Here is a 26,604-nt window from a genome sequence, read left to right on the forward strand (position 1 = left end):
TGGATCTGACACTTAAAACAGCAGACCACAGACTCTGAGAACTGAACAGATAAACCACTACCCGAGTCCCAGACTGGCAACTGGGTGGCGTTCATGGGACTGATCCAAATAGGTTTGCAAAGGCTTTGAAAATTGCACTGACATTGAAACCAAGGCCCACAGTAGGATGGTGAGAACTTGTGGTCTGAACTTAAATGGGTCAATTGCCTCTTAAGACAAAACTGTCAACATTCTCCACTATATTGAAATAAGACTAGGAACCTCAAAACATAATATTCAAAATGTCCAATCCAAATTTACTTGGCCTGGGCATAACCAGGAAAATCTTAAATTGCATGGAAATAATCAATACATGCCAACACTGAGATGACACACATGTTGAACTTATCTGACAAAGACATTATGCAGCTTTATAAAAATGCTTGAAGGTAGGAGAAACACTTTTGAATCAGAAAGACAGAAAATCTCAGCAAAAATAAGTAGACCTTAGGACCTTTCTCCTAGATCACACTTTTTCTATATTCACTTTAATTCTCAACTCAACTTTAAAAAAATGTATACGTAGTAGGTGACATTTAGCAGACATAAAATCAAAATCAATTTGACCCAAATGTCAGGACCCTGAAAAAGACTGTCATTCCACTGTTTAAATTCTGTAATTGCTAAGAACAAAACTTTGCTTGTGTTTACCCTCACTGCTTCTCTTTTACCCAGAGAAAAACATTCTTTGAGTAGGTTTAAATTAAGAATAACTTAAAACTCAAAAAAAAAAAAAAGAAAATCTCAGCAAAGAAAGAAAATACATAAAGAAGAACCAAATGAAAAGAAACGAACTTGAGTTATTTGTAGTCAGGTGGATGGACCTAGAGTCTGTCATACAGAGTGAAGTAAGTCAGAAAGAGAAAGACAAATACCATATGCTAACATATATATATGGAATCTAAGAAAAAAAATGTCATGAAGAACCTAGGGGTAAGACGGGAATAAAGACACGGACCTACTAGAGAATGGACTTGAGGATATGGGGAGGGGGAAGGGTAAGCTGTGATAAAGTGAGAGAGTGGCATGGATATATATACACTACCAAATGTAAAATAGATAGCTAGTGGGAAACAGCTGCATAGCACAGGGAGAACAGCTCGGTGGTTTGTGACCACCTAGAGGAGTGGGATAGGGAGGGTGGGAGGGAGGGAGACATAAGAGGGAAGAGATATGGGAACATATGTATATGTATAACTGATTCACTTTGTTACAAAGCAGAAACTAACACACCATTGTAAAGCAATTATACTCCAATAAAGATGTTAAAAAAAAAAAAGAAGAACCAAACGGAAACTTTAGAATTTAAGATACAATAGTCTTACTGTATAGCACAGGGAACTCTGCTCAATGTTATGTAACAACCTAAATGGGAAAAGAATTTGAAAAAGAATAGCTACATGTATATGTATAACTGAATCACTTTACTGTACACCTGAAACTAATGCAACATTGTTAATCACCTATACTCCAATATAAAATAAAAAGTTAAAAAAATAAAAATACTATACTCCACTATAAAATAAAAATTAAAAAACAAAACAAAACAAAACAAAAAGAAACAAACTCAGGGACTTCCCTGGTGGTCCAGTGGTTAAGGGGACACGGGTTCAATACCTGGTTGAGGAACTAAGATCCCACACATGCTGTGGGGCAGCTAAGCCCACACGCTGCAACTATTGAGCCCGCACACCACAACTAGAGAGAAGCCCGCGCACCACAACTAAGACCCAACACAGCCAAAAATAAAATAAATAAATATTTATTAAAGAAATAACCTGAAAATAATTAATAAATAAATAAAATACAATAGTCAGAATTTAAAAAAAAACTCATTGTATGGGTTCTACGGCAGAAAAGAGATGACCAACTTCAATAAGTGGTGCTGGGAAAACTGGACAGCTGCATGTAAAAGAATGAAATTAGAACACTCCCTAACACCATACACAAAAATAAACTCAAAATGGATTAAAGACCTAAATGTAAGACAGGATACTAAAAAACTCTTAGAGGAAAACACAGGCAGAACACTCTCTGACATAAATTGCAGCCATCTTTTTTGATCCACCTCCTGAAGTAATGAAAATAAAACCCAAAATAAACAAATGGGACCTAATGAAACTTAAAAGCTTATGCACAGCAAAGGAAACCATAAACAAAACAAAAAACAACCCACAGAATGGGAGAAAATATTTGCAAAAGAAGTGACCAAAAAGGGATTTATCTCCAAAGTATACTGCGTTGGCAAAAAGTTCACTCAGGTTTTTCTGTAAGATGTTACAGAAAAACCCGAGTGATCTTTTTGCCAACCCAGTACAAGCAGCACATGCAGCTCAATATCAAAAAACAAACAACCCAGTCAAAAAATGGGTGGAAGATCTAAATAGACATTTCTCCAAAGAAGACATACAGATGGCTGAAAAGCACGTGAAAAGATGCTCAACATCACTAATTATCAGAGAAATGCAAATCAAAACTACAATGAGGTATCACCTCACACTGGTCAGAATGGCCATCATCAAAAAATCTACAAATAATAAATGCTGGAGAGGGTGTGGAGGAAAAGGAACCCTCCTACACTGTTGGTGGGGATGTAAATTGGTACAACCATTATGGAGAACAGTATGGAGTTTCCTTAAAAAAACTAAAAATAGAACTACCATATGATCCAGTAATCCCACTCCTGGGCATATATCCAGAGAAAACCATAATTCAAAAAGATACATGCACCCCAATGTCCACTGCAGCAGTATTTACAATAGCTAATACATGGAAGCAACATAAATGTCCATCGACAGAGGAATGGATAAAGAAGATGTGGTACATATATTCAATGGAATATTACTCAGCCATAAAAAAGAATGAAATAATGCCATTTGCAGCAACATGGATGGACCTAGAGATGATCATACTAAGTGAAGTAAGAGGGAGAAAGACAAATATCATATGATATTGTTTACATGTGGAATCTAAAAAAAAATGGTACAAATGAACTCATTTAAAAAACAGAAACCAAGTCACAGATGTAGAAAAACTTATGGTTACCAAAGGTGAAAGGCAGGGAGGGATAAATTAGGAGATTGGGACTGACATATACACACTACTATATGTAAAATAGATAACTAATAAGGACCTACTGTATAGCACAGGGAACTCTACTCAATACTCTGTAATGGCTTATATGGGAAAAGAATCTAAAAAAGTGTGGATATATGTATATGTATAACTGATTCACTTTGCTGTACACCTGAAACTAACACAACATTGTAAAGCAACTATACTCCAATAAAAGAAATTTTTTTAAAAGAAAAAGAAAAGAGATGGCCAAGGAAAGAATCAACAAAGTTAATGATGAATTCATAGAAATTATCCAGTGTGAAAAACAGAGAAGAAAATAATTTTTTAAAAAACAGAGTCTCAAGTATCTATGGGGTAATAACAAAAGGTCAAACACTGGTGCCATTGTAGTCACGGGAGGAAAGGAGAATGTGGAACAGAAAATCTGTTTGAAGAATAATAGCTGAAAACTTCTCAAATTTAGTGAAAGGTATACTTAGAAATTAAAGAAGCTCAGCAAACTCTAAACAAGATAAATTCAAAGAAATCCATGCCTGATACATCACTGGAAAATTCTACCAAACAATTAAAGAAGAAAAACACCAATTCTACACAATCTCTTCCAAAAAATGGAAGAGGAAGGAATACTTGCCAATACATTTTATGAGTCCTGCATTACCCTGATATCAAAATCAAACAAAGAAAACACACACACATAAAAAATACAGTCCAATATTCCTCATGAAAATACATGTAAAAATACTCAATGAAATACTAGTAATTTATACCCAACGATGTAAAAAAAGAATAAAACATTTTTACCATATCTTGGGAATGCAAGGATGGCTCAATATTCAAAAATCAATAGACTAAAGAAGAAAAAGCACATGATCCTATCAATAGACATACGAAAATACATTTGACAAAATACAGCATCCATTAATGATAAGAACTTTCAGTAAACTAGGAATAGAAGAGATCTTCCTCAACCTAATAACATGCATCTACAAAACCTATCATTATACTTAATGCTGACGGAATGCTTTCCCCAAATATCAGGAACAAGACAAGGATATCCTCTCTCAGTAGTCCTATTCAACACTGTTTAGAAATCCCAGATAGTGCAGTAAGTCAAGAAAAAAAAAGGGCATACAGACTGGAAAAGAAAGAACTAAAATTGTCCCTATTCACTGACAACATGATCACCTATACAGAAAATACCAAGAAACCTACCAAAACGCTCCTAGTGAGTTTAGAAAGGTTGCAGCATACAAGGTCAACAAACAAAAATCAATCATATTTCTATATACTAGCAACGAACAATTAGAAACTGAAATAAACAAAACAGTATCCTTTATAATAGGTGACTGCAATATGAAATACTTAAGTATAAATATAAAACAATGCATAAGACATAAGCTGAAAACTATAAAGCACTGATGAACTAAATCAAAGACAACCTAAATCAATGCAGAGGCATATCATATTCATGGATTTGAAGACTCACCAAATTCATGTATATATTTAAAGGAATTCCAATTAAAACCCACCAGGATTTTTTGTAGATATAGACAATATTATTCTAAAATGTATATGGAAAGGAAAATGAACTTAAATAGACAAAATAATTTTGAAAAAGAAGAATAAAATTAGAGGAATCACTACCCAATCTTAAGACTTACCATAGAGCTACAGGATTCAAAACAGTGTGCTATTTCAAAAGAGATAGATACATAGGACAACTGAACAGAATACAGTCCAGAAATACATCCACACAAATACAGACAACTGATTTTTGACAAAGGCGATTCAATGGAGAAAGAAGAGTCTTTTCACCAAACTTTGTTGAAACAATTGAACATCCATATGCAAAAACAAAACAAAACACCTCACACTTCTAAAAATATGAACTCAAAATGGATGATTTGTTCTAAATGTAAAATGTAAAACTATATAGTTCTTAGAAGAAAACAGGACAATATTGTTGTGCCTGCAGTTAGGCAAAGAGTTCTTAGACATGACACCAAAAGCATGAAGCATAAAAGTTAAAAATTAATAAAAATTGAAAACTTTCGCTTTGCAAAAGACACTGTTAAAAGAATGTAAAGACAAACTACAGACTGGGAGAAAATACTTGCAAACCAGATATCTGACAAAAAGTCTAGTATGCAGAATATATAAAGAACTCTCGAAACTCAACAGTAAGTAATCAAACAACCCAGTTAAAAAATGGGCAAAAGACTGTTCATGAACAGACCATTCACCAAAAAGGATATATGGATGGTAAATAAGCACAAGAAAAAAAAATGTTCGTCATTAGTCATTTGAGAAATGCAAATTAAAATTATGATGAACTACCACTACATAGCTGTTAGAATGACTAATAGTAACAATAACAATACCAACAATAACAAGTGCTGGTAAGGAATGGAATAGCCACTCTGGAAAACGGTTTGGCAGAGTCTTATAAAGTTACAGTTAAACATATACTTACCATACGGCCCAGAAATCCCATTGCTAGGTATTTACAGTAGGGAAATGAAAACTTATGTTCATACAAAAACCTGTACAGAAATGTTTATAGAAGCTCTATTCAAACCACCAAAAATTGGAAACAACTCAAATATCCTCTAAGGGTGAATGCATAAACAAACTGTGGTATAGCCACACAATGTATACTACTTGGCAATAAAAAGGAATGAATTATCCATACAAGCAACATGCAACAATTTAGAACAATCTCAAAGGCATTATGTTGAATGCAAAATGCCATTCTCAAAAGATTACATACTCTATGATTCCGTTTACATGCTATTCTCTAAAAGATATAACTATGACAGAGAATAGATTGGTAGTTTCCATGGATTAGGGATGAGTTTGGATGTGATTGCAAAGGGAAAGCATGAGAAATTTGGGGGGTGGTTCAACTGTTCTGATCCTGATTGTGATGTTGGCTACATAAATCTATACATGTGTTAAAAATTCGTATAACTACCTACACACAGATGCAAAAGTGAGTTTTATTGTATGTTAATTTAAAAAATAAAACTGAAAAACCCAGAGTATAAATATAAATGAAATTTTTAAAAATAAAACTAACTTATTTTCCTAACTTTTAGTTTCATTTCACAAGACAAAATCCCAGTTGAGCCCCTTTTTCACTATTAACGATGAAACATTGATTCTTGTTTTAACTGGACCTACTTAAGTAGTCTTTTTCAGTATCCATTATCCTCCAATAAGCAAGACCTCCTTTACATTAAAATATACACTGAAACAAAAAAAGAAAAAAGGGAAGGATATATGCCAGAGTGATAACTATAGAAGTTGTTTCTGGTTAATGAGATCATAAGTGACATTTTCTAAATCTTCTAGGATGAGCTTATATAACTTTAATAATCAGTGGAAAAAAGGTAAAGAATCCTTTAAATCCAGGCCTAGTGATGTTTTCTAAAAGAAACTTTGGGGCTCCAGTCTATAAGCAGAGAGAAGATAAGCAGCTAGGAGGAGAGGAGGTAGGCAGCACAAAAAAGATCAGATCTGCTGGTGGTATTTGTGAAGGTAAGAAAACTGGCCATTTTTAGGAAGGGGGAGGCTAGCTCACCTGAGACTGTTTGAAAACATCCTTCCCAACCACATCCAGGTTTGAGGGGTCTTTGATGGAACTAACATACTCAGAAACAGCCTTGATTACCACATCACAGGGAGGAAGAACCAGCTGATGAGCTCTGACCTAGAAGAAGGAAGATAAGCCAGGCACACTGATATCAAAGATGGGTCACTAAGAAAAAGGGTGAGATAGGGGTGAGATACAGAATTCAAATTCAGTTAATTCACTGAGAGACAGTTAAAATCTTTTCTTTAGTCTTCCCCCTAATTTTCAGTACAGAACACTTGGAACCAAGATTGAAGAGTATAAAGAAAGACAAAACCATAGCAGCAATTATCCCACTACAAAGATAACCACTGTTTTATGACACTGCCATAATTAATCAGTTTTCTCTCATGATACATTTTGGCTGCCTCCAAATTTTTGCTATTAAAGGTAATGTTGTAATGTGCGGACCATGTTTGGATCCTGATTTGAACTAACCACAAAAAGGCCTTTGTGAGACAATCAGGAAAATCTAAAAATGGACTAGATATTAAGATGATACCAAGGAATTATCATTAATTTTGTTAAGAGTAATAATGGCATTGTGCTTATGTAAGAAAATGTCTATATGTTTTAGAGATGCATATCAAAGAACGTGACAGCGAAATGACTTAAGGTCTGGCATTTGTTTTAAAATACATTAGTAACAGCAACAACAACAACAACAAAACCCAGCAAGTGTGGCCACATCTTAATAACTGTTGGATCTAGAAGATGTTATAGTGACGGTTGACTATATTATTATATTATTTTTTCTACATTTGTGATGCTTGAATTTTTTTTAAATAAGGGTTTTTTAAATGCTGTGATGAAATGTAGGTATGATTTGTTGTCCACCTTCCAATTATTTAATTACGAGCTTCCTAGAATGGTAATTACTGAGTAAAAGGCTATAAACTTCTTAAAGGCTTTTTATATAAATTATTCAGCCAAGTAATAATTCCTTCCTTCAACAAATATTTACTGCCTACTGTGTGCCAGGCACTGTCCTAGGCATCAGGGATACAGCAGTGAACAAGATAGACAAAACTCCCTGCCCTCAAGGGAGCTTAAATTCTAGGGTAGGTGTGTTGGGACGGGGTAAGGGGAGTCAAACAAACAGAATAAGTAAAACATATAGTGTGCTAGATGTAGTTAAGTGCTATGGAGAAAATCTCAGCAGAGAAGGGGGTAGGGAATGCAACTGTGTGTGGGGCGGGGCATGTAATTTTAAATAGGGTGTCAGGAAAGGTCACTCTGAGAAAAGAACATTTGAGAGAACCTATAGGAGTGAGGAAATATCTATGTGGGAGGAAAATGCATTCCAAGTAGAGGGAATGGTGAGTGCAAAGGTTCTATGAGCAAAAGAAAAGGGAAGATGAGATCAGAGCTGTACCAGAGGGCCAGACAGTACAGGGCTTTGTAGGCCATGGTAAAGATTAGGTGAGTGAGATAAAGAGCCATTGGAGAATTTTGAAAAGAGAAGTGACATGATCGGAGTCAGGTTTTAAAATGACTCTGGCTGTTGTATTAGGAATAGATTTGGGGCCAGGGGGCGGAGTAAGAAAGAGTGCAAGCAGAAGACCAACAGTTAGTAAAGTGTTATAATAATCCAGGCAAGAATGGTGGCTTCACCAAGGTAGTAGCTGTGAAAATGGTGAGAAGTGGATATATTCTGAAGGAAGAACTGATGGTATTTGCTGACAAGAGGGGATATGGAGCATGAGAAAGAGAGAAGTCAAGGATGACTCCAAGGCTTTTAGGCTGAGCAACTGGAAGGATGAGGTTGCCATTAATGAAAATTAGTGAAGGCTGTGGAAGGAAGAGGTTTAAGGGAAAGATCAGGAGTTTCCATTTGGAGATGTTTCTTTGAGATATTTAGTAGGCCATTAGATATTAGAAGCTGGAGTTCAAAGGGGAGGTCAAAGCTGGAGACATACATTTAGGACTCATCAGTGGACAGATAGATGGTATTTAAAGTCACGAGACTAGATGAGATCAATCACCAAGGCAGCACGTGTGGATAGAAAAGAGAAGGGACTGAGGATAGAGCTCTGGGACACTCCAAAGTTAAGGAATAGACAAGACAAGGAAACAGCAAAGGAGATAGAAGCAGCAGCCAGTGAAGTAGGTAGGAAACTACAAGAGAGTGGTGTCCTTAAAGCCGAGTGAAGAACATGTTCTAAGAAAGAGAGAGTGAGTGAGCAACTGGGTCATATGCTGCTGACTGGTCAAGTAAGATGAAAACTGAGACCTGGCCATTGGATTTATTAACATCATGGTCATGGTGACTTTGTTGAGAGCAATTTCAGCAAAGCAAATTGAAGACAGAACACGGAAAGGGGAGAGTAAACAGCTCAAGCCTAGACAACTCTCTAGAAGAGTCTGCTGTAAGGGAAGAAGAAATATGGAGCAGTAGCTTGGGTGGAGGGAGTGAAGTCAAGAGCAGGTTTTGTTTTATTTTTTAAGATGGCTTATGCATGCTTATGCATCTGATGGGAATGAGCCAATAAGAGAGGGAAACTGATGATGTGGGAGAAAGAGGGGAGAACTGCTGAAGTGATGCCCTTAAGTTATCAGTGCGGGGGACTCCCCTGGTGGTGCAGTGGTTAAGAATCCACCTGCCAATGCAGGGGACACGGGTTCAAGCCCTGGTCCGGGAAGATCCCACATGCCGCAGAGCAACTAAGCCCGTGCGCCACAACGACTGAGCCTGTGCTCTACAGTCCGCGAGCCACAACTACTGAGCCCGTGTGCCACAGCTACTGAAGCCCGCGTGCCTAGAGCCCATGCTCCGCAACAAGAGAAGCCACTGCAATGAGAAGCCTGCGCACCACAACGAAGAGTAGCCCCCGCTTGCCGCAACTAGAGAAAGCCCGTGCACAGCAACGAAGACCCAAAAATAAATAAATCAATTTATATTAAAAAAAAGTTAGCAATGGGGGATGGATCCAGCATAAGAGTAGAGGGGTTGGCCTTAGACAGGAACATGGACAGGTCATCTGAGGCGGGTAAAGCATGCAGGTGAGAAGATGAAAGTGTGGGAACTGGTGTAAGTTCTCTTCCCATTGCTTCAATTTTCTCAGTGAAACAGGAAGCCAAGTCATGAGCTGAGAGTGAGCAGGGAGGAGGGAGCATTAGAGGCTTAAGGAGAGAGGAAAAGGTGGGAAATAGTCGTCTAGGAGACTGAAAGAACTAGGGAAATATAATACCACCAACAACTTACACTACCTCCAGAAGTGTATGAGAGCATCAGTCTCAACACAGCCTCAATAGGAGCGGGTAGACTAATTTTTCAATATTTGCTAAACCCTTAGGTTAAAAAAAAAACACACTGCTCATTTAATTTGCAACTCTGATCACCAGTGAGGTTTAACATCCACTCATATTATTGGCCACTCTAGTTCCTCTTTTGTGAATTGTCTGCTTCTGTCCTTTGCTCATTACTTCATTTATTGGGGTATTAGTATTTTTCTTCATAGGTTCGTATGAATCCTTAAGATAATAAGGGTGTGAGATAATAGAAAATATACATTGTTCTCTGCCCCCAGTTATTGGCATAGAGCACCTAAAACCCTTGTAATTTCCTAAGTGGTAAGAGCACTAGGAGCATCTCTTCCTCTAATGAGGTGACTCTGGGTGAGCTCCTGGATGAGGGCTGGTCACTGGTAAGACCAAGCCATGATTAGAAGCTTGGAATTTTCAGCCTCACCCCCATTGTCTAGAGAAGGGAGAAGGGCTAAAAATGGAGTTAATGATCAATCATGACTACATGATGAAGCCTCCATAAAATCCCAAAAGTACAGGTTTTGGAGAGCTTCCAGGTTGGTGAACACATCCATGTACCAGGAGGGTGATGTACCCCAACTCCATGGGGACATAGGCTCCTGTGCTTGGGATCCTCCCAGACCTCACCCTATGTATCTCTTCATCTAGTTGTTCATCTCCATCCTTTATCATATCCTTTAATAAAGTGATATATGTAAGTAAGTATTTCCCTGAGTTCTATGAGGTGCTTTAACAAATTAATTGAACCTGAGAAGGGGGTCATTGGAACCTCTAATCTATAGTTAGTTGGTTGGTCGGAAGCACAGGTGATAACCTGGGCTTGCGACTGTTGTCTGAAGTGGGGGGGGGCAGTCTTGTGGAACTGAGCCCTTAACTTGTGTGATCTGACACTATCTTCAGGTAGATAGTGTTAGAATTGAGTTAAATTGTAGGACACCCAGCTGGTGTCACAGAAAACTGTTTGGTGCAGGGAAAAACCCCCACATGTTTAGTGACCAGAAGTGTCAGAAGTGAAGTGTTCTGTGTGAGTGCGGTAGTAGTATGGGAGTAAAGGAGAAACAGGAAAGAAAGACCTAGGAGGGAATAACTGGATTTTTCCCTACACATTAGGTAGAAAACTGAGTTTTTCCTTTTTAAGGGTATTGATCATAATTATAAAGTTTTTGTCTGTAAGTGTCTGAAATATTTTAAGCCTAATGAAAGATATTTATTCTACCAAAACTCCAATCAAAACCTGATGTCCTCTAGGCATGGATGTACAGGCAGGAAATGGGTCACGTTACCTTAAGTGATGCAAGGGGATGTTCTGGTCCCAAGAGGCTCCAGTGAAAAGCAGCCAGGTCCTCATCTGGGAGAATGTGGTTACCTATAAAGTATATTTGTCATTTATTGACTGTACAAATGTTTTCTTAGAACCTCCAGGCCATGAAAGGACTTCTGGGAGAGAAAACAATCAAATAATTCACATAGGTCTATATTCTTAATGTAACAACTACAGTAACTATGTTTGATTACCTACTATGTTTCACATGCATTATGTGTATCATCTTTATAATAACTGTGTAAATATTATTACCTCCAGTTTATAGATAAGGAAACTGAGGTTTGAGCAAGTCTGGTGACTTTGCCCAAGGTGCCACATCTAATAAGTGCCCACACCAGGATAAGAAGCTAGGAATGTCTGACTCCAAAGTCCATGCTATTTTCTATCACCCAGTCATGCTGCCTTTTATAATAACAGCCACCAATTACTGGCTGCTACTAAGTGGTGGGCATTTTATATATCATATTTCATTTAATCTTATCAATAGCACTGTGAAGTATTATTATTCCATTTCACAGATGAGGAAACTGAAACCAGGAAGGTGTAACTTCAGTGATTTGTCCAAGGCCTAATTCCAAAACTTGTGCTGACTCCACTAGATTATCCAAGCTCAAATCCTTTGGGATTATAAACAGAGGTCACACCTGAGACAAGATATTAACCTTCATGCTGTCAGTACTTGGAAAACCAACGCGAAACATAATCAACACTCTGCAATTTACTTTGAAATACTCCTTTAAAAGAAAAATTGATGATGGATAGAATGGACAGATATATGATAAAGCAAGTATAGTAAAATGTTAATGGCAGAATAGAGGTGGTAGATATAGGATTTTCACAGCAAAATTCTTTTAATTTTGCTGTACTTTGGGGAATTTTCATAATAAAATGTTAGCACAACAGAAAAAAAAGAAAAACATACAGAATGATTTGTGTTCTTGACCTAAATTTAGACAGTGGGTAAGAAATGCTAATGCTCTGAGTGGGAAACCAAAGTTGTCTAGGGCTAGTAAGATATTTGGCCTGAGATGGTACTTTGCATAAAATACTTATAGAATGTAACTAAAGAAAAAGTTTTATAAGAACCAAAATAATGTTCTGGAATATCCTGTATTAATTTATAAGACAAACATGCTGAGTTTCTAGTAAGAAGCCCAAAAGCACAGTGTTCGGCATGCAGAATTTCAGAAGATAAATCCAACAATGATAACCTAAATCACTCTAATCTTCATCTCTTAACACTGCAAGAGGAAACTTTAACAATCACTGGAGTCTGTTCTTTGGACCACCTACCTAGCAATGCAGCAAATATGGGAAAATTCATCCGCTTCAGGCCCAGCTGCTTGGCCACCTCCTGCATCAGGAACTGGTTGGTAGTAAGGTTCTTCCCATTCCAGCTCAGCTTCAGAGCATGGGAACTATAGTAAGAGGGAATATTGTAGAGAGCATACTCGGAGTCATGGGCAAGAAGGCCATGGAAGCCATTTTCCCTGAAAAAAGCCACCACTTCCAAATGGTGGTCTTCAAGGCTCTGAAAGACCTAGGAGGGAAGAAGAGAAGAACACATCATGCAACAGAAGCTGACCTGTATTTGATTAGAAATCAGGAAGGTTAGTAACTGAATTTTATAGTTTGTTGAAATTTAAGATTATATGAGGCTGAACAAAATACTCTTAAAAAAAAGCCTCTCCTACCCTAGAACTTGATTATTCCTGTAAACACAGGCAGCATTATTGATGCGTTCATTCAATGTCCAGTCTTTTATGACTCCTTGCATGAAACTATGGCCCGAGGTTCTTTAAAAGAATACTGAAATTAACATGGCTTACATTATTTAAGTTTTTACTTTAAACAATAACAGGAGAACTTTGTTAGAAAGATAGTAAAGATATTATATATTGCTCAGCACCATATGTGCTTTACATACATTATCTATACACCATATGTGCTTTACATACATTATCTCATCATCAGAACAACCATGGACAAGGTAGATATGGATGAAAAAACTTACAGGTGGAGGGACTTCCTGGTGGTGCAGTGGTTAAGAATCTGCCTGCCAATGTAGGGGACCCGGGTTCGAGCCCTGGTCTGGGAAGATCCCACATGCCGCAGAGCAACTGAGCCCGTGCGCCACAACTACTGAGCCTGCGCTCTAGAACCCGCGTGCCACAACTACTGAAGCCCGCACGCCTAGAGCCCGTGCTCCACGAGAAGCCACCGCAGTGAGAAGCCCACGCACCACAACGAAGAGTAGACCCGCTCGCCGCAACTAGAGAAAGCCCGCGCACAGCAACGAAGACCCAAAGCAGCCAATAAATAAATAAATATAAAATAATAATAATAATAATTTAAAAAAACTTACAAGTGGAAATAGACACAGAAAGGTTAAATGACATATAGCTAGAATCTAAATCTAGGTTCATCTCTTTAAAAAAAAAAATCCCTGCTTTCTCTCTTAGGAGCAGGTTAGACCACAGGGCACCCAAATAGGGAGGGCATTTCCAAAAGTTAGAAGTCAGAAACTTCACCTTATTTTAGAAATGGAAAAACTAAGGCTGCGAGAGGTTGGCTGCCCCTAAAGTTGCATACTGAGTAAGTATATACAGGATTCAAACCCAAGCTGATCTGACTCCAGAATGCACACTTTCCATTGTACCAAACTTCTTCCTAGAGAGCACTATTTTTAATGTAATAGAGGCAGACTGTTAAGTGCCCCTCCTGTGCACGTGTCTATTGCTGTACATAAAGCATACCGAAATGATCTGCATACTGGTTCGGCCACAGTAAGTTCCTTGACTGCAGAAACTTTATTTATAATCTCTGTATTCCTGGCTCCCACATAAGATCTGGTGCATAGTAATATGAATAATAATTACTAACAGATACTGAACATGTACTATGTGCTAAGCAAGGTTCCAATTACTTTACATGCATTAACTCATTTAATACTCAAAACAATCTTATGAGGCCCTAACTATTATTATTATCCCCATTTTACATTACATCCCTAGGTCACGTAGCTGGAAGGAGCAAAGTCTGTATTTTTGTCTCTAGAGCCTGCAGACCCTGATAATTTTGTTGAACTCAACTGACCTATTTTTTTCATTTAAGTTTTAAAGGAATGGTAGTTTTCTGGAGTCTGACAGGAGTTTCAACACATTAAGCTTTTTCTAAGCTATGGAAAGAGAGTCTAGTCACAGTAGGTAGCCATGTCACACAGTAAGTCACAACAGGGGGAGGTACACTGGTAAGCAGATAGCAAAGTAAGGTCTGTATTTATTTGATATCCAGGCAAAGGAAGCAAAAATCCTTACTTTGCACCACAACCTATTTATGTCTAGAGTTACGATTAACTCCAGATAGGCCACGGTAGGAATACAGATTTATGCTGTCCCCTGGTGACAGTTTCTTCCAGCATATACCTCTCATACCAGTCACTGATTGGGCATCCATCTACCTTGTACCAGGCATAGTGCTAAGTGTGATATGTTCTCTCTCATCATCACAGCCTGACCATGTGGGCATTATAAGACCCACTGTTCTGATGAGGAAACGGAGGCTCAGAGAAGTGGCATGTTTAGGGCTACAGAGCTGGGAAACAGGGACCTAGGTCACACTGACACCAAAGTCCATGCTCTTTCAGCTACAGCACATTACCTTTAGCTGGTCTGAAGCTGATTATGCCACCATCCAAGTGATTTCAACTCCAGAAAGCCAAGGACTAGTGATCTTTAACAAATCGAATGGCTCTTATAATACTAGGAATATAAATCACAATCATCTGGAAAGCATTTTCAAAATATAAAAATCTGGGCCTCACCTCAGATCTGCTGAAACAATTTCCTGAGTGTGATCCAAATGCCTATATTCCAAAATAGCTTCCAGTAGGTTCTGATGCACACTACCAATTAAGAACCATTGACCTATCCCAATTACTCATTTTTTAAAAAAGTTCTAGCTTTATTGAGATATAATTGGCATATAGAATTATAAGAGATTCAAAGTGTACAACAAGGTGATTTGATATACATATGCCCAATTACTCATTTTACTGCTTAAGCAACTAGCCCCCTAGAAATGATAGATGACTTGACATGGTTATCTAGCTAATCTGCAGCAGAACCAAGATTAGAACAAAAATCTCATGATTCCAGATATAAAACTTCTTTCACTACATATTCTGGGGTAAGTAATGGAAAACAATAGAATAAGAATCTCACAAATAATCCCTCACAATTCCCCAACACCTTACTCCTACCAGGCTAACTTCCTAACTACCCTTCTCCAAGATTACTGTTTCCTTTTCTTTGCTCACTTGGTTTCCCTGCCTAGACTGCCATATTGCCTGTCTTTCCCAATGTTCCAAATACTTTCCATAGGGCTACCACCTCTTACATAAATTCTTTCATTATTTCTCTCTTCTTAACTCTTATAGCACTGAGACAGCTGACACAGTCAAGGAAGTAATTTGACAATACTATAATCTGCAAGTTTTAAGGCCACAGATTCCTTCTGCCTCTCGTGTGTATCTTCCATGGTCCTAACCAGCACTAGAAAGGACACAGAGCTGGAGCTGACAGAATAGCAAAGAAAGGCCTACAGAGGCTGTAAAAAAGGAAAGCAGCCCTGGCAAATGAAAGGGCACCATAATCTCAGTATTTGACTTCAACAACTGATGTACAAAATTCACTGGGAAAAGTCTGCCTGGATTGCAGGTTACTTAGAGCTCAAGTAGCAAAGTAATATTAGGGATCAACGGAGTACCTACTATATACCAGGCACTGTTCCAAGTACACCTCATGTCCATTAACCTTGCAATAACATCATGATGCATTATTACCTCCCTTTTACAGATGATGGAACAACGAGGCTCAGAGGTTGAAGAACTTGACCAATGTCACACAGCTAAAAAGTGAAGCTAGCCAATAAGCACGTGAAAAGATGTTCAACATCTTTAGTTATTAGAGAAATGCCAATCAAAAAACCACAATAAGAAAACCAATTAACACATACTAGGATGGCTATAATTTTTAAAATGTAAAATAACGAGGGTATGGAGAAATAGGAATCCTCCATACATTGCTGGTGGAAATGTAAAATTGTGCAGCCACTTTGGAAAACAGTCTGGGAGGTCTTCAAGTGGTTAACATAGGGTTATTATATGATCCAGTAATTCCACTCATAGGTACACAACCAAGAGGACTGAAAACATGTTCACACAAAAACTTATACATGGGGCTTCCCTGGTGGTGCAGTGGTTGAGAGCACGCCTGCCGATGCAGGGGACACGGGTTCGTGCCCTGGTCTGGGAAGATCCCACATGCCACGGAGCGGATGGGCCCGTGAGCCATGGCCGCTGAGCCTGCGTGTCCGGAGCCTGTGCTTCGCAACGGGAGAGGCCACAACAGTGAGAGGCCCACGTACCACAAAAAAGAAAAACAACAACAACAACAACAACAAAAAACTTATACATGAATGTTCATAGCAGGATTATCTGTAACAGTCAAAAGTGGAAAAAACCCAAATGTCCATCAACTAACAAACAGATAAACAAAAGATGGTATATTCATACAAGGGAATGTTATTCAACCATAAAAAGAAATGAAGTACTGATTCATGCTACAACATGAATTAATCTTGAAAAAATTATAAAGTGAAAGCAGCCAAACACACTTTTAAATGAATTGTCCAGAATAGGAAAATACATAGAGATGGGAAAGAGCCAGGGACTGGGAGGAAGAAGGATTGGAGAATGACTGCTAGCAGGTACTGGGTTTCCTTTTGCGGTGATAAAAATGTTCTGGAATTTGATAGTGGTTATAGTTCCACAACTCTGTGGAACAGACTAAATACCACTGAACTGTATACTTTAAAATGGCAAATTTTATGGTATCTGAATTATATCTCAATTTTTAAAAACTGGAGTTAGGATTCAAATTCTGCACACAAAGCCCATGCTCACTAACTCACTTTAAAAATTTTGATTATGGAAAATTGTAAAATAAAAAGGTAAAGAGAATAGCATAATGAACCTTCATGATACCAGTATCAGTTTCATATATCAACGTTAAGTCATTCTCGTTTCATATACTTTATTTTAGCTTTTTCTTAATATGTTTTTTACTGTGAAAAAAAATTACATAACAAAATTTACCACCTTAACCATTTTCAAAGTGTACAGTTCAGTAGTGTTAAGGATACACACATTGAGACAGATCTCCAGAACTTTTTCATCTTACAAATCCAAAACATTATACCCATTAAACAATTCCCATTTCCCCCTCCCTCAGCCCCTAGCAACCACCATTCAACTTTCTGAAACTGAAACAGTGATTAAAAATCTTCCAACAAACGAAAGCCCAGGACCAAGTGGCTTCACAGGCGAATTCTATCAAACATTTAGAGAAGAGCTAACACCTATCATTCTCAAACTCTTCCAAAATACAGCAGAGGGAGGAACACTCCCAAGCTCATTCTACGAGGCCACCATCACCCTGATACCAAAATCAGACAGAGATGTCAAAAAAAAAAAAGAAAACTAAAGGCCAATATCACTGATGAACATAGATGCAAAAATCCTCATCAAAATACTAGCAAACAGAATCCAACAGCACACTGAAACGATCATACACATTGATCAAGTGGGGTTTATCCCAGAAATGCAAGGACTCTTCAATATATGGATAGCAATCAATATGATACACCACATTGACAAATTTAAGGAGAAAAAACACATGATCATCTCAATAGATGGAGAAAAAGCTTTTGACAAAATTCAACACCCATTTATGATAAAAAAAAACCCCTCCAGAAAGTAGGCATAGCGGGAACTTAGCTCAACATAATAAAGGTCATATATGACAAACCCACAGCCAACATCGTTCTCAATGGTGAAAAACTGAAACCATTTTCTATAAGATCAGGAACAAGACAAGGTTGCCCACTCACACCACTATATTCAACATAGTTTTGGAATTTTTAGCCACAGTAATCAGAGAAGAAAAAGAAATAAAAGGAACCCAAATCGGAAAAGAAGAAGTAAAACTGTCACTGTTTGCAGTTGACATGATAGTATACATACAGAATCCTAAAGATGCTACCAGAAAACTACTAGAGCTAATCAATGAATTTGGCAAAGGAGCAGGATAGAAAATTAATGCACTGAAATCACTTGCATTCCTATACACTAGTGATGAAAAATCTGAAAGTGAAATTAAGAAAACACCCCCATTTACCACTGCAACAAAAAGAATAAAATTCCTAGGAATAAACCTACCTAAGGAGACAAAAGACCTGTATGCAGAAAACTATAAGAAACTGATGAAAGAAATTAAAGATAATACAAACAGATGGAGAGATATACCATGTTCTTGGATTGGAAGAATCAACATTGTGAAAATGACTCTACTACCCAAAGCAATCTACAGATTCAATGCAATCCCTATCAAACTACCAATGGCATTTTTCACAGAAGTAGAACAAAAAATTTCACAATTTTAATGGAAACCAAAAAGACCCCGAATAAGGAAAGCAATCTTAAGAAGGAAAAATAGAGCTGGAGGAATCAGGCTCCCTGACTTCAGACTATACTACAAAGCTACAGTAATCAAGACAGTGTGGTACTGGCACAAAAATAGAAAGATAGATCAAGGGAACAGGATGGAAAGCCCAGAGATAAATCCAGGCACATATGGTCATCTTATCTTTGATAAAGGAGGCAAGAATGTACAATGGAGAAAAGACAGCCTCCTTAATAAGTGGTGCTGGGAAAACTGGACAGCTACATGTAAAAGAATGAAATTAGAACACTCCCTAAAACCATACACAAAAATAAACTCAAAATGTATAAAAGACCTAAATGTAAGGCCAGACACTATAAAACACTTAGAGGAAAACATAGGCAGAACACTCTATGACATAAATCACAGCAAGATCCTCTTTGAGCCACCTCCTAGAGAAATGGAAATAAAAACAAAAATAAACAAATGGGACCTAATGAAACTTCAAAGCTTTTGCACAGGAAAGGAAACCATAAACAAGACGAAATGAGAACCCTTAGAATGGGAAAAAATATTTGCAAACAAAGCCACTGACAAAGGATTAACCTTCAAAATTTACAAGCAGCGCATGCAGCTCAATATCAAAAAAACAAACAACCCAATCCAAAAATGGGCAGAAGACCTAAACAGACATTTCTCCAAAGAAGAGAAACAGATTGCTAACAAACACATGAAAGGATGCTCAACATCACTAATAATTAGAGACATGCAAATGAAAACCACAATGAGGTATCACCTCACACTGGTCAGAATGGTCATCATCAAAAAATCTACAAACAATAAATGCTGGAGAGGGTGTGGAGAAAAGGGAACCCTCCTGCACTGTTGGTGGGAATGTGAATTGATACAGCCACTATGGAGAACAGTATGGAGGTTCCTTAAAAAACTACAAATAGAGCTACCATATGACCCAGCAAGCCCACTACTGGGCATATACCCTGAGAAAACCATAATTCAAAGAGAGTTATGTACCCCACTGTTCACTGCAGCACTATTTACAATAGCCAGGACATGTAAGCAACGTAAGCGTTCATCGACAGATGAATGGATAAAGAAGATGTGGCACATGTATACAGTGGAATATTACTCAGCCATAAAAGGAAACGAAATTGAGTTATTTGTAGTGAGGTGGATGGACCTAGAGTCTGTCATACAGAGTGTAAGAAGTCAGAAAAAGAAACAAATACCATATGCTAACACATATATATGGAATCTAACAAAAAATGGTTCTGTAGACACTAGGGGCAGGAGAGGAATAAAGACACGGAGGTACAGAATGGACCTAAGGACATGGGGAGGGGGAAGGGTAATTTGGGAAGAAGTGAGAGAGTGCAGTTGACATACGTACACTACCAAATGTAAAATAGATAGCTAGTGGGAAGCAGCTGCATAGCACAGGGAGATCAGCTCCATGCTTTGTGACCACCTAGAAGGGTGGGATAGGGAGGGTGGGAGGGAGATGCCAGAGGGAGGCAATGTGGGGATATATGTATACATATAGCTGATTAACTTTGTTATACAGCAGCAACTAACACAACATTGTAAAGGAAGTACTCTCCAATAAAGATGTTAAAAAGAATTAAAAAAACAACAACCAGTGGATCACTGAAGAAATCAAAGAGGAAATAAAATAATACCTAGAGACAAATGAAAATGAAAGCACAATGATCCAAACCTATGTGATACAGCAAAAGCAGTTCTAAGAAGGAAGTTTACAGCAATACAATCTTACCTCAGGAAACAAGAAAAATCTCAAACAACCTAACGGTACACCTAAAGCAGCTAGAGAAAGAAAAACAAACAAAACCTGAAGTTAGTAGAAGGAAAGAAATTTAAAAGATCAGAGCAGAAATAAATGAAATAGACACATAGAAAACAATGGCAAAGTTCAATGAAACTAAAAGATGGTTATTTGAAAAGATAAAGAAAATTGATAAACCTTTAGCCAGACTCATCAAGAAAAAAAGGGAGGGAGTTCCCTGGTGGCACTGTGATTAAGACTCCATGTTCCCAATGCAGGAGGCCTGGGTTCGATCACTGGCCAGGGAACTAGATCCCACATGCATGTCACAACTAAGAATTTGCATGCCACAACTAAGCAGCCTGCGTGCTGCAAATAAGGAGTTGGCAATCCACAACTAAGGAGCCCACGTGCCTCAACTAAAGGAGCCCATGTGCTGTAACTAAGGAGCCCGCCTGCCGCAACTAAGACCCCGCACAACCAAATAAAAGGAAAAAAAAAAGAAAAATGAAAAGAAAGGAAAAGGACTCAGATCAATAAAATTAGAAATGAAAAAGGAGAAGTTAAAACTGACACCACAGAAATACAAAGGATCGTAAGTGACTACTACAAACAACTGTATGCCAATAAAATAGACAACCTGGAAGAAATGGACAAATTCTTAGAAAGGTACAATCTCCCAAGACTAAACCAGGAAGAAATAGAAAATATGAACAGACAAATCACAAGCACTGAAATTGAAACTGTGGTTAAAAGACTCCCAACAAACAAAAGTCCAGGACCTGATGGCTTCACAGGCGAATTCTATCAAACATTTAGAGGAGAGCTAACACCTATCCTTCTGAAACTGTTCCAAAAAACTGCAGAGGAAGGAAAACTCCCAAACTCATCCTGTGAGGCTACCATCACCCTGATACCAAAACCAGACAAAGATACCACAAAGAAAGAAAATTATAGGTATCATCTATGAAGAACATAGATGCAAAAATCCTCAACAAAGTACTAGCAATCCGAATCCAACAATACATGAAAAGGATCATACACCATGATCAAGTGGGATTTATCCCAGGGATGCAAGGATTTTCAAGAAGTTAGACTGTCACTGTTTGTAGATGACATGATACTATACATAGAATATCCTAAAGATGCTACCAAAAAACTACTAGAGGTCATCAATGAATTAGGTAAAGTTGCAAGTTACAAAATTAATACACAGAAATCTGCTGCATTCCTATACACTAACAATGAAAGATCAGAAAGAAAAATTCAAGAAACAACCCCATGTACCATCACATCAAAAAGAATAAAATACCTAGGAGTAAACCTACCTAAGGAAACAAAAGACCTGTACTCCAAAAACTATAAGAAGCTGATGAAGGAAATCAAAGACAACACAAACAGATGAAAAGATATACCATGTTCTTGGATTGGAAGAATTAATATTGTCAAAATGACTATACTACCAAGGCAATCTACAGATTTAATGCAATCCCTGTCAAATTTCCAATGGCATTTTTCACAGAACTAGAACAAAAAACATTAAAATCTGTATGGAGACACAAAAGACACTGAATAGCCAAAGCAATCTTGAGAAAGAAAAATGGAGCTGGAGGAATCAGGCTCCCTGACTTCAGACTATACTACAAAGCTACAGTAATCAAGACAGTATGGTACTGGCACAAAAACAGATATATAGATCAATAGAACAGGATAGAAAGCCCAGAAATAAACCCACGCACCTATGGTCAATTAATCTATGACAAAGGAGGCCAAACTATACAATGGTGGAAAGACAGTCTCTTCAACAAATGGTGCTGGGAAAACTGGACAGCTACACGTAAAAAAGTGAATTTAGAACACTCCCTAACACCATACACAAAAATAAACTCAAAATGGATTAAAGACCTAAATGCGAGACTGGACACTAGAAAACTCTTGGATGAAAACAGAGGCAGAACACTGACATAAATCACAGCAATATTTTTTTTCAATCCGTCTCCCACAGTGATGGCAATAAAAACAAAAATTAACAAGTGGGAGCTAATTAAACTTCCAAGCTTTGCACAGCAAAGGAAACCATAAACAAAACGAAAAGGCAACACTCAGATGGGGAGAAAATATTTGCAAATGATGTGACTAACAAGGGATTAGTCTCCAAAATTTACAAACAGCAGCTTAATATCATCAAAACAAACAACCCAATCCAAAAATGGGCAGAAGACCTAAATAGACATTTCTCCAAAGAAGACATACAGATGACCAAGAGGCACATGAAAAGATGTTCAACATCGCTAATTATTAGAGAAATGCAAATCAAAACTACAATAAGATATCACCAGTCAAAATGGCTATCATCCAAAAATCCACAAACAATAAATGCTGGAGCAGGTGTGCAGAGACGGGAACCCTCCTACACTGTTGGTGGGAATGTAAATTGGTGCAGCCACTATGGAGAACAGTACGGAGGTTCCTTAAAAAACTAAAAATAGGGCTTCCCTGGTGGCGCAGTGGTTGAGAGTCCACCTGCCGATGCAGGGGACACCGGTTCATGCCCCGGTCCGGGAAGATCCCACATGCCGTGGAGCGGCTAGGCCTGTGAGCCATGGCCGCTGAGTCTGCACATCCGGAGCCTGTGCTCCGCAACAGGAGAGGCCACAACAGTGAGAGGCCCGCGTGCCGCAAAAAAAAAAAAAAACAAAAAAAACCCTAAAACTAAAAATAGAGCTACCATATGATCCAGCAATCCCACTCCTCGGCATATATCTGGAGAAAAACGTGGTTTGAAAGGATACATGCACCCCAGTGTCCATTGCAGTGCTGTTTACAATAGCCAAGACATGGAAACAACCTAAATGTCCATCGACAGAGGAATGGATAAAGAAGATGTGGTACATATATACAAGGGAATATTACTCAGCCATTAAAATGAATGCAGTAATGCAATTTGCAGCAACATGGACAGACCTAGGGATTGTCATAATGAGTGAAGTAAGCCAGACAAAGAGAAATATCATATATCGCTTATAAGCAGAATCTAAAAGGAAATGATACAAATGTACTTACTGACAAAACAGAAACAGATTCACAGACTTAGAGAACAAACTTATGGTTACCAGGGGGAAAGGGTGGGGGGAAGGGATAGTTAGGGAATTTGGGATTGACACATACACACAGCTACATTTAAAATTGAGGGACTTCCCTGGTGGCACAGTGGTTAAGAGTCTGCTTGCCAATGCAAGGGACACGGGTTCTAGCCCTGGTCCGGAAAGATCTCACATGCCGTGGAGCAACTAAGCCTATGAGCCACAACTACTGAGCCCATGTGCTACAACTACTGAAGCCTGTGCGCCTAGAGTCCATGCTCTGCAACAAGAGAAGCCACCGCAGTGAGAAGCCTGCGCACCACAATGAAGAGCAGCCCCCGCTCGCCGCAACTAGAGAAAGCTCGTGTGCAGCAACGAAGACCGAACGCAGGCAAAAATAGATAAATAAATAAATTTAAAAGATATATCCATCTAGAACCTCAGAATGTGAATTTATTTGAAATTAGGGTCTTTGCTGATGCAATTAAGGTAAAGATCTTGACACAAGATCATTCTGATCTAATGACAAGTGTCCTTATAAAAGAAGACTGGGGACATCCGTGGCAGTCCAGTGGTTAAGACTCCCCGCTTCCACTGCAGGGGTCACGGGTTCGATCCATGTTTGGGGAACTAAGATCCCACACGCTGCATGGCCAAAAAAAAAAAAAAAGGATAACAAACAAGGAGCTACTGTATAGCACAGGGACCTCTGCTCAATATTATGTAACTACCTAAACGGGAAAAGAATTTGAAAAAGAGTAGATACATGTATATGTATAACTGAATCACTTTGCTGTATGCCTGAAACTATCACAACATTGTTAATCGATTATACTCCAATATAAAATGAAAAGTTAAAAATATAGATCTTAAGCATATAAAAAGATAATCAAATTCACTTGTTATAAGAAAAACGAAAATTAAAACAATACAGAAACATGGTATTTTGCCTATAGGATTAGCAATTACTGTATTGGTGAGGGAGACACACGCTTGCAAATATTGAAGGCAGGAGTATAAATGGTATAATCTCTAGGGAGAACATTTTGGCGAGATCTTTTAAAGTTCAAATGCACATACTTTTTGACTCAGCAATTTTGCTTCTAGGGATTTATTTTAGATATTTAAAGCACTTGGAACAACAAAGCCAGTGCTGAAATATAAGCAATGGCATTGCAGTTGTACAAATTATTCACTGCAGCATTATTTGTTCTAGCTGAAAACTGGAAACAATCTAATTAAAGGACTAATTATATAAATTATAACATATGCATGCAATGGAATAGGATGGAACTGTGAAAAATAAGGACAAACCTCTGCATACTCAAATGGAAAAATCAGCATGATATATTAAATGATAATAGCAAAGTATAGAATATTATGTAAATAGTATACTATCATTTGTGGTTTTTAAAGGTATATTTGTGTGTATATAATATGTATGTATATATACAATGTATTTATATGTACAGTTATATATATTTGCTTTATATGCATAGTCTCTCTGGAAGAATACACAACAAACTGATAATACTGATCATCTCTGAGGAGGAGAAACTGGTGGCTAGGGTCAAGAGTGGAAGAGAGTTGGTTTTTTTTTCTGGACATATTATCTTTTTGTATATTTTGAATTTTTGTACCATGAATTGCAATACTTATTTAAAAGAGGAATTACCACTGAATAAAAGCAGAACATATTCCAGGTTAAAAAAAATTCAAGAATACAGAAGGGTGTACAGTGAGAGGTAATAGCTCTCTTATCCCCATTCCCTGGAGGTAACTGCTATTCCAGGCCTCTCCCCTGAAGAGTCTGATTCGCATGTCTAAGGCTAGGCTGGGAATGTGTTTTTTTAAACCAACTTATTGAGGTTTATTGACATACAAAAAGCTGCACATAATTAACGTATACAGTTTGATGAGTTTAGAGGTAAATATCATTACCACAGTCTACACCAGAAACATATCTATTACCTCCAAAAGTTTCCTCCTGCCTCTATCATCATTTCTTGTGATAAGAACACAAGATCTACTCTCTTAGCAAATTTTTCAGTATACAATACAATATAGGCACTATGCTGTGCAGTAGATCTCTAGGACTTATTTATCTTGTATAACCAAAATTTTATACTCTTTGACTAAAACCTCCCCATTTCCCCTTCCCACCAGCTCCTGGCAAGCACCATTCTACTCTCTGCTTCTAAGAGTTTGACAATTTTAGATTCCTCACATAAGAGTATCATGAAGTGTTTGTCCTTTGGAGTCTGGCTCGTTTCACTCAGCATAAAGTTCTCCAGGTTCATCCATGTTGTCCCAAATGGCAGGATTTCCTTGATATTCCATTGTATGAATATACCACATTTTCTTTACCCACTCATCCAACAAGAGATACTTAGGTTGCTTCCAAGAACCCCGGGTGATTGTCATGATGGAAGGCAAGTTTAAGAAACACTGCTCTCTAGTCGGATCACACAGCATGACTATTTATTCCTAGCAAAATACAATCTAGAATGACTGATGGCAATTAAATCCTGACCAAGGCAAGGAAAAAGCCTTCCAGCCACAATGCCCCTCAGAATAGCTGAGCACCCTGGCTCCATTTCCACATCTATGATGACTGCTACCCTCTGAAGCAGAATGAGTTCCTGGCCCTAATTGGTCCAGTTCAGTTGTTAACCTTGCAATTTTCCAGGAGACTAAAATTATTTAGGTGAGATTAAGCAGCAACATATGCAAACAACAAATCAGAAAAGGAGCACATTTGAGCTTTAAAGAAAGTAGGAGTTGAGATCCTGAACAACTACCTATAGCTTTTAATTGCTGGCTTACTGTTCAGTCCAACAAATATGAATTGAGGGACTACTAAATGCCAGGATGCA

The 26,604-nt window shown here is 38.0% G+C and overlaps 1 protein-coding gene across 6 annotated transcripts in view; it reads right to left on the minus strand.

The window, feature by feature from the left end:
• FAM120C (family with sequence similarity 120 member C) overlaps positions 1–26,604 on the minus strand; it is a 138,742-nt gene that overhangs the window by 98,573 nt on the left and 13,565 nt on the right. For all 6 annotated transcript variants that reach the window (XM_082609088.1, XM_082609086.1, XM_082609087.1 and 3 more), the window contains exons 2-4: positions 12,636–12,882; positions 11,302–11,384; positions 6,701–6,829 (exon numbers count right to left, since the gene is read on the minus strand). In XM_082609088.1, the coding sequence (XP_082465214.1) occupies positions 6,701–6,829; positions 11,302–11,384; positions 12,636–12,882 (459 nt within the window). The remainder of the gene's footprint in view (positions 1–6,700; positions 6,830–11,301; positions 11,385–12,635; positions 12,883–26,604) is intronic.

The sequence above is a fragment of the Mesoplodon mirus genome, assembly GCF_964341445.2.
Source record: "Mesoplodon mirus genome assembly, chromosome: X".
Lineage (NCBI taxonomy): Eukaryota > Metazoa > Chordata > Mammalia > Artiodactyla > Ziphiidae > Mesoplodon > Mesoplodon mirus.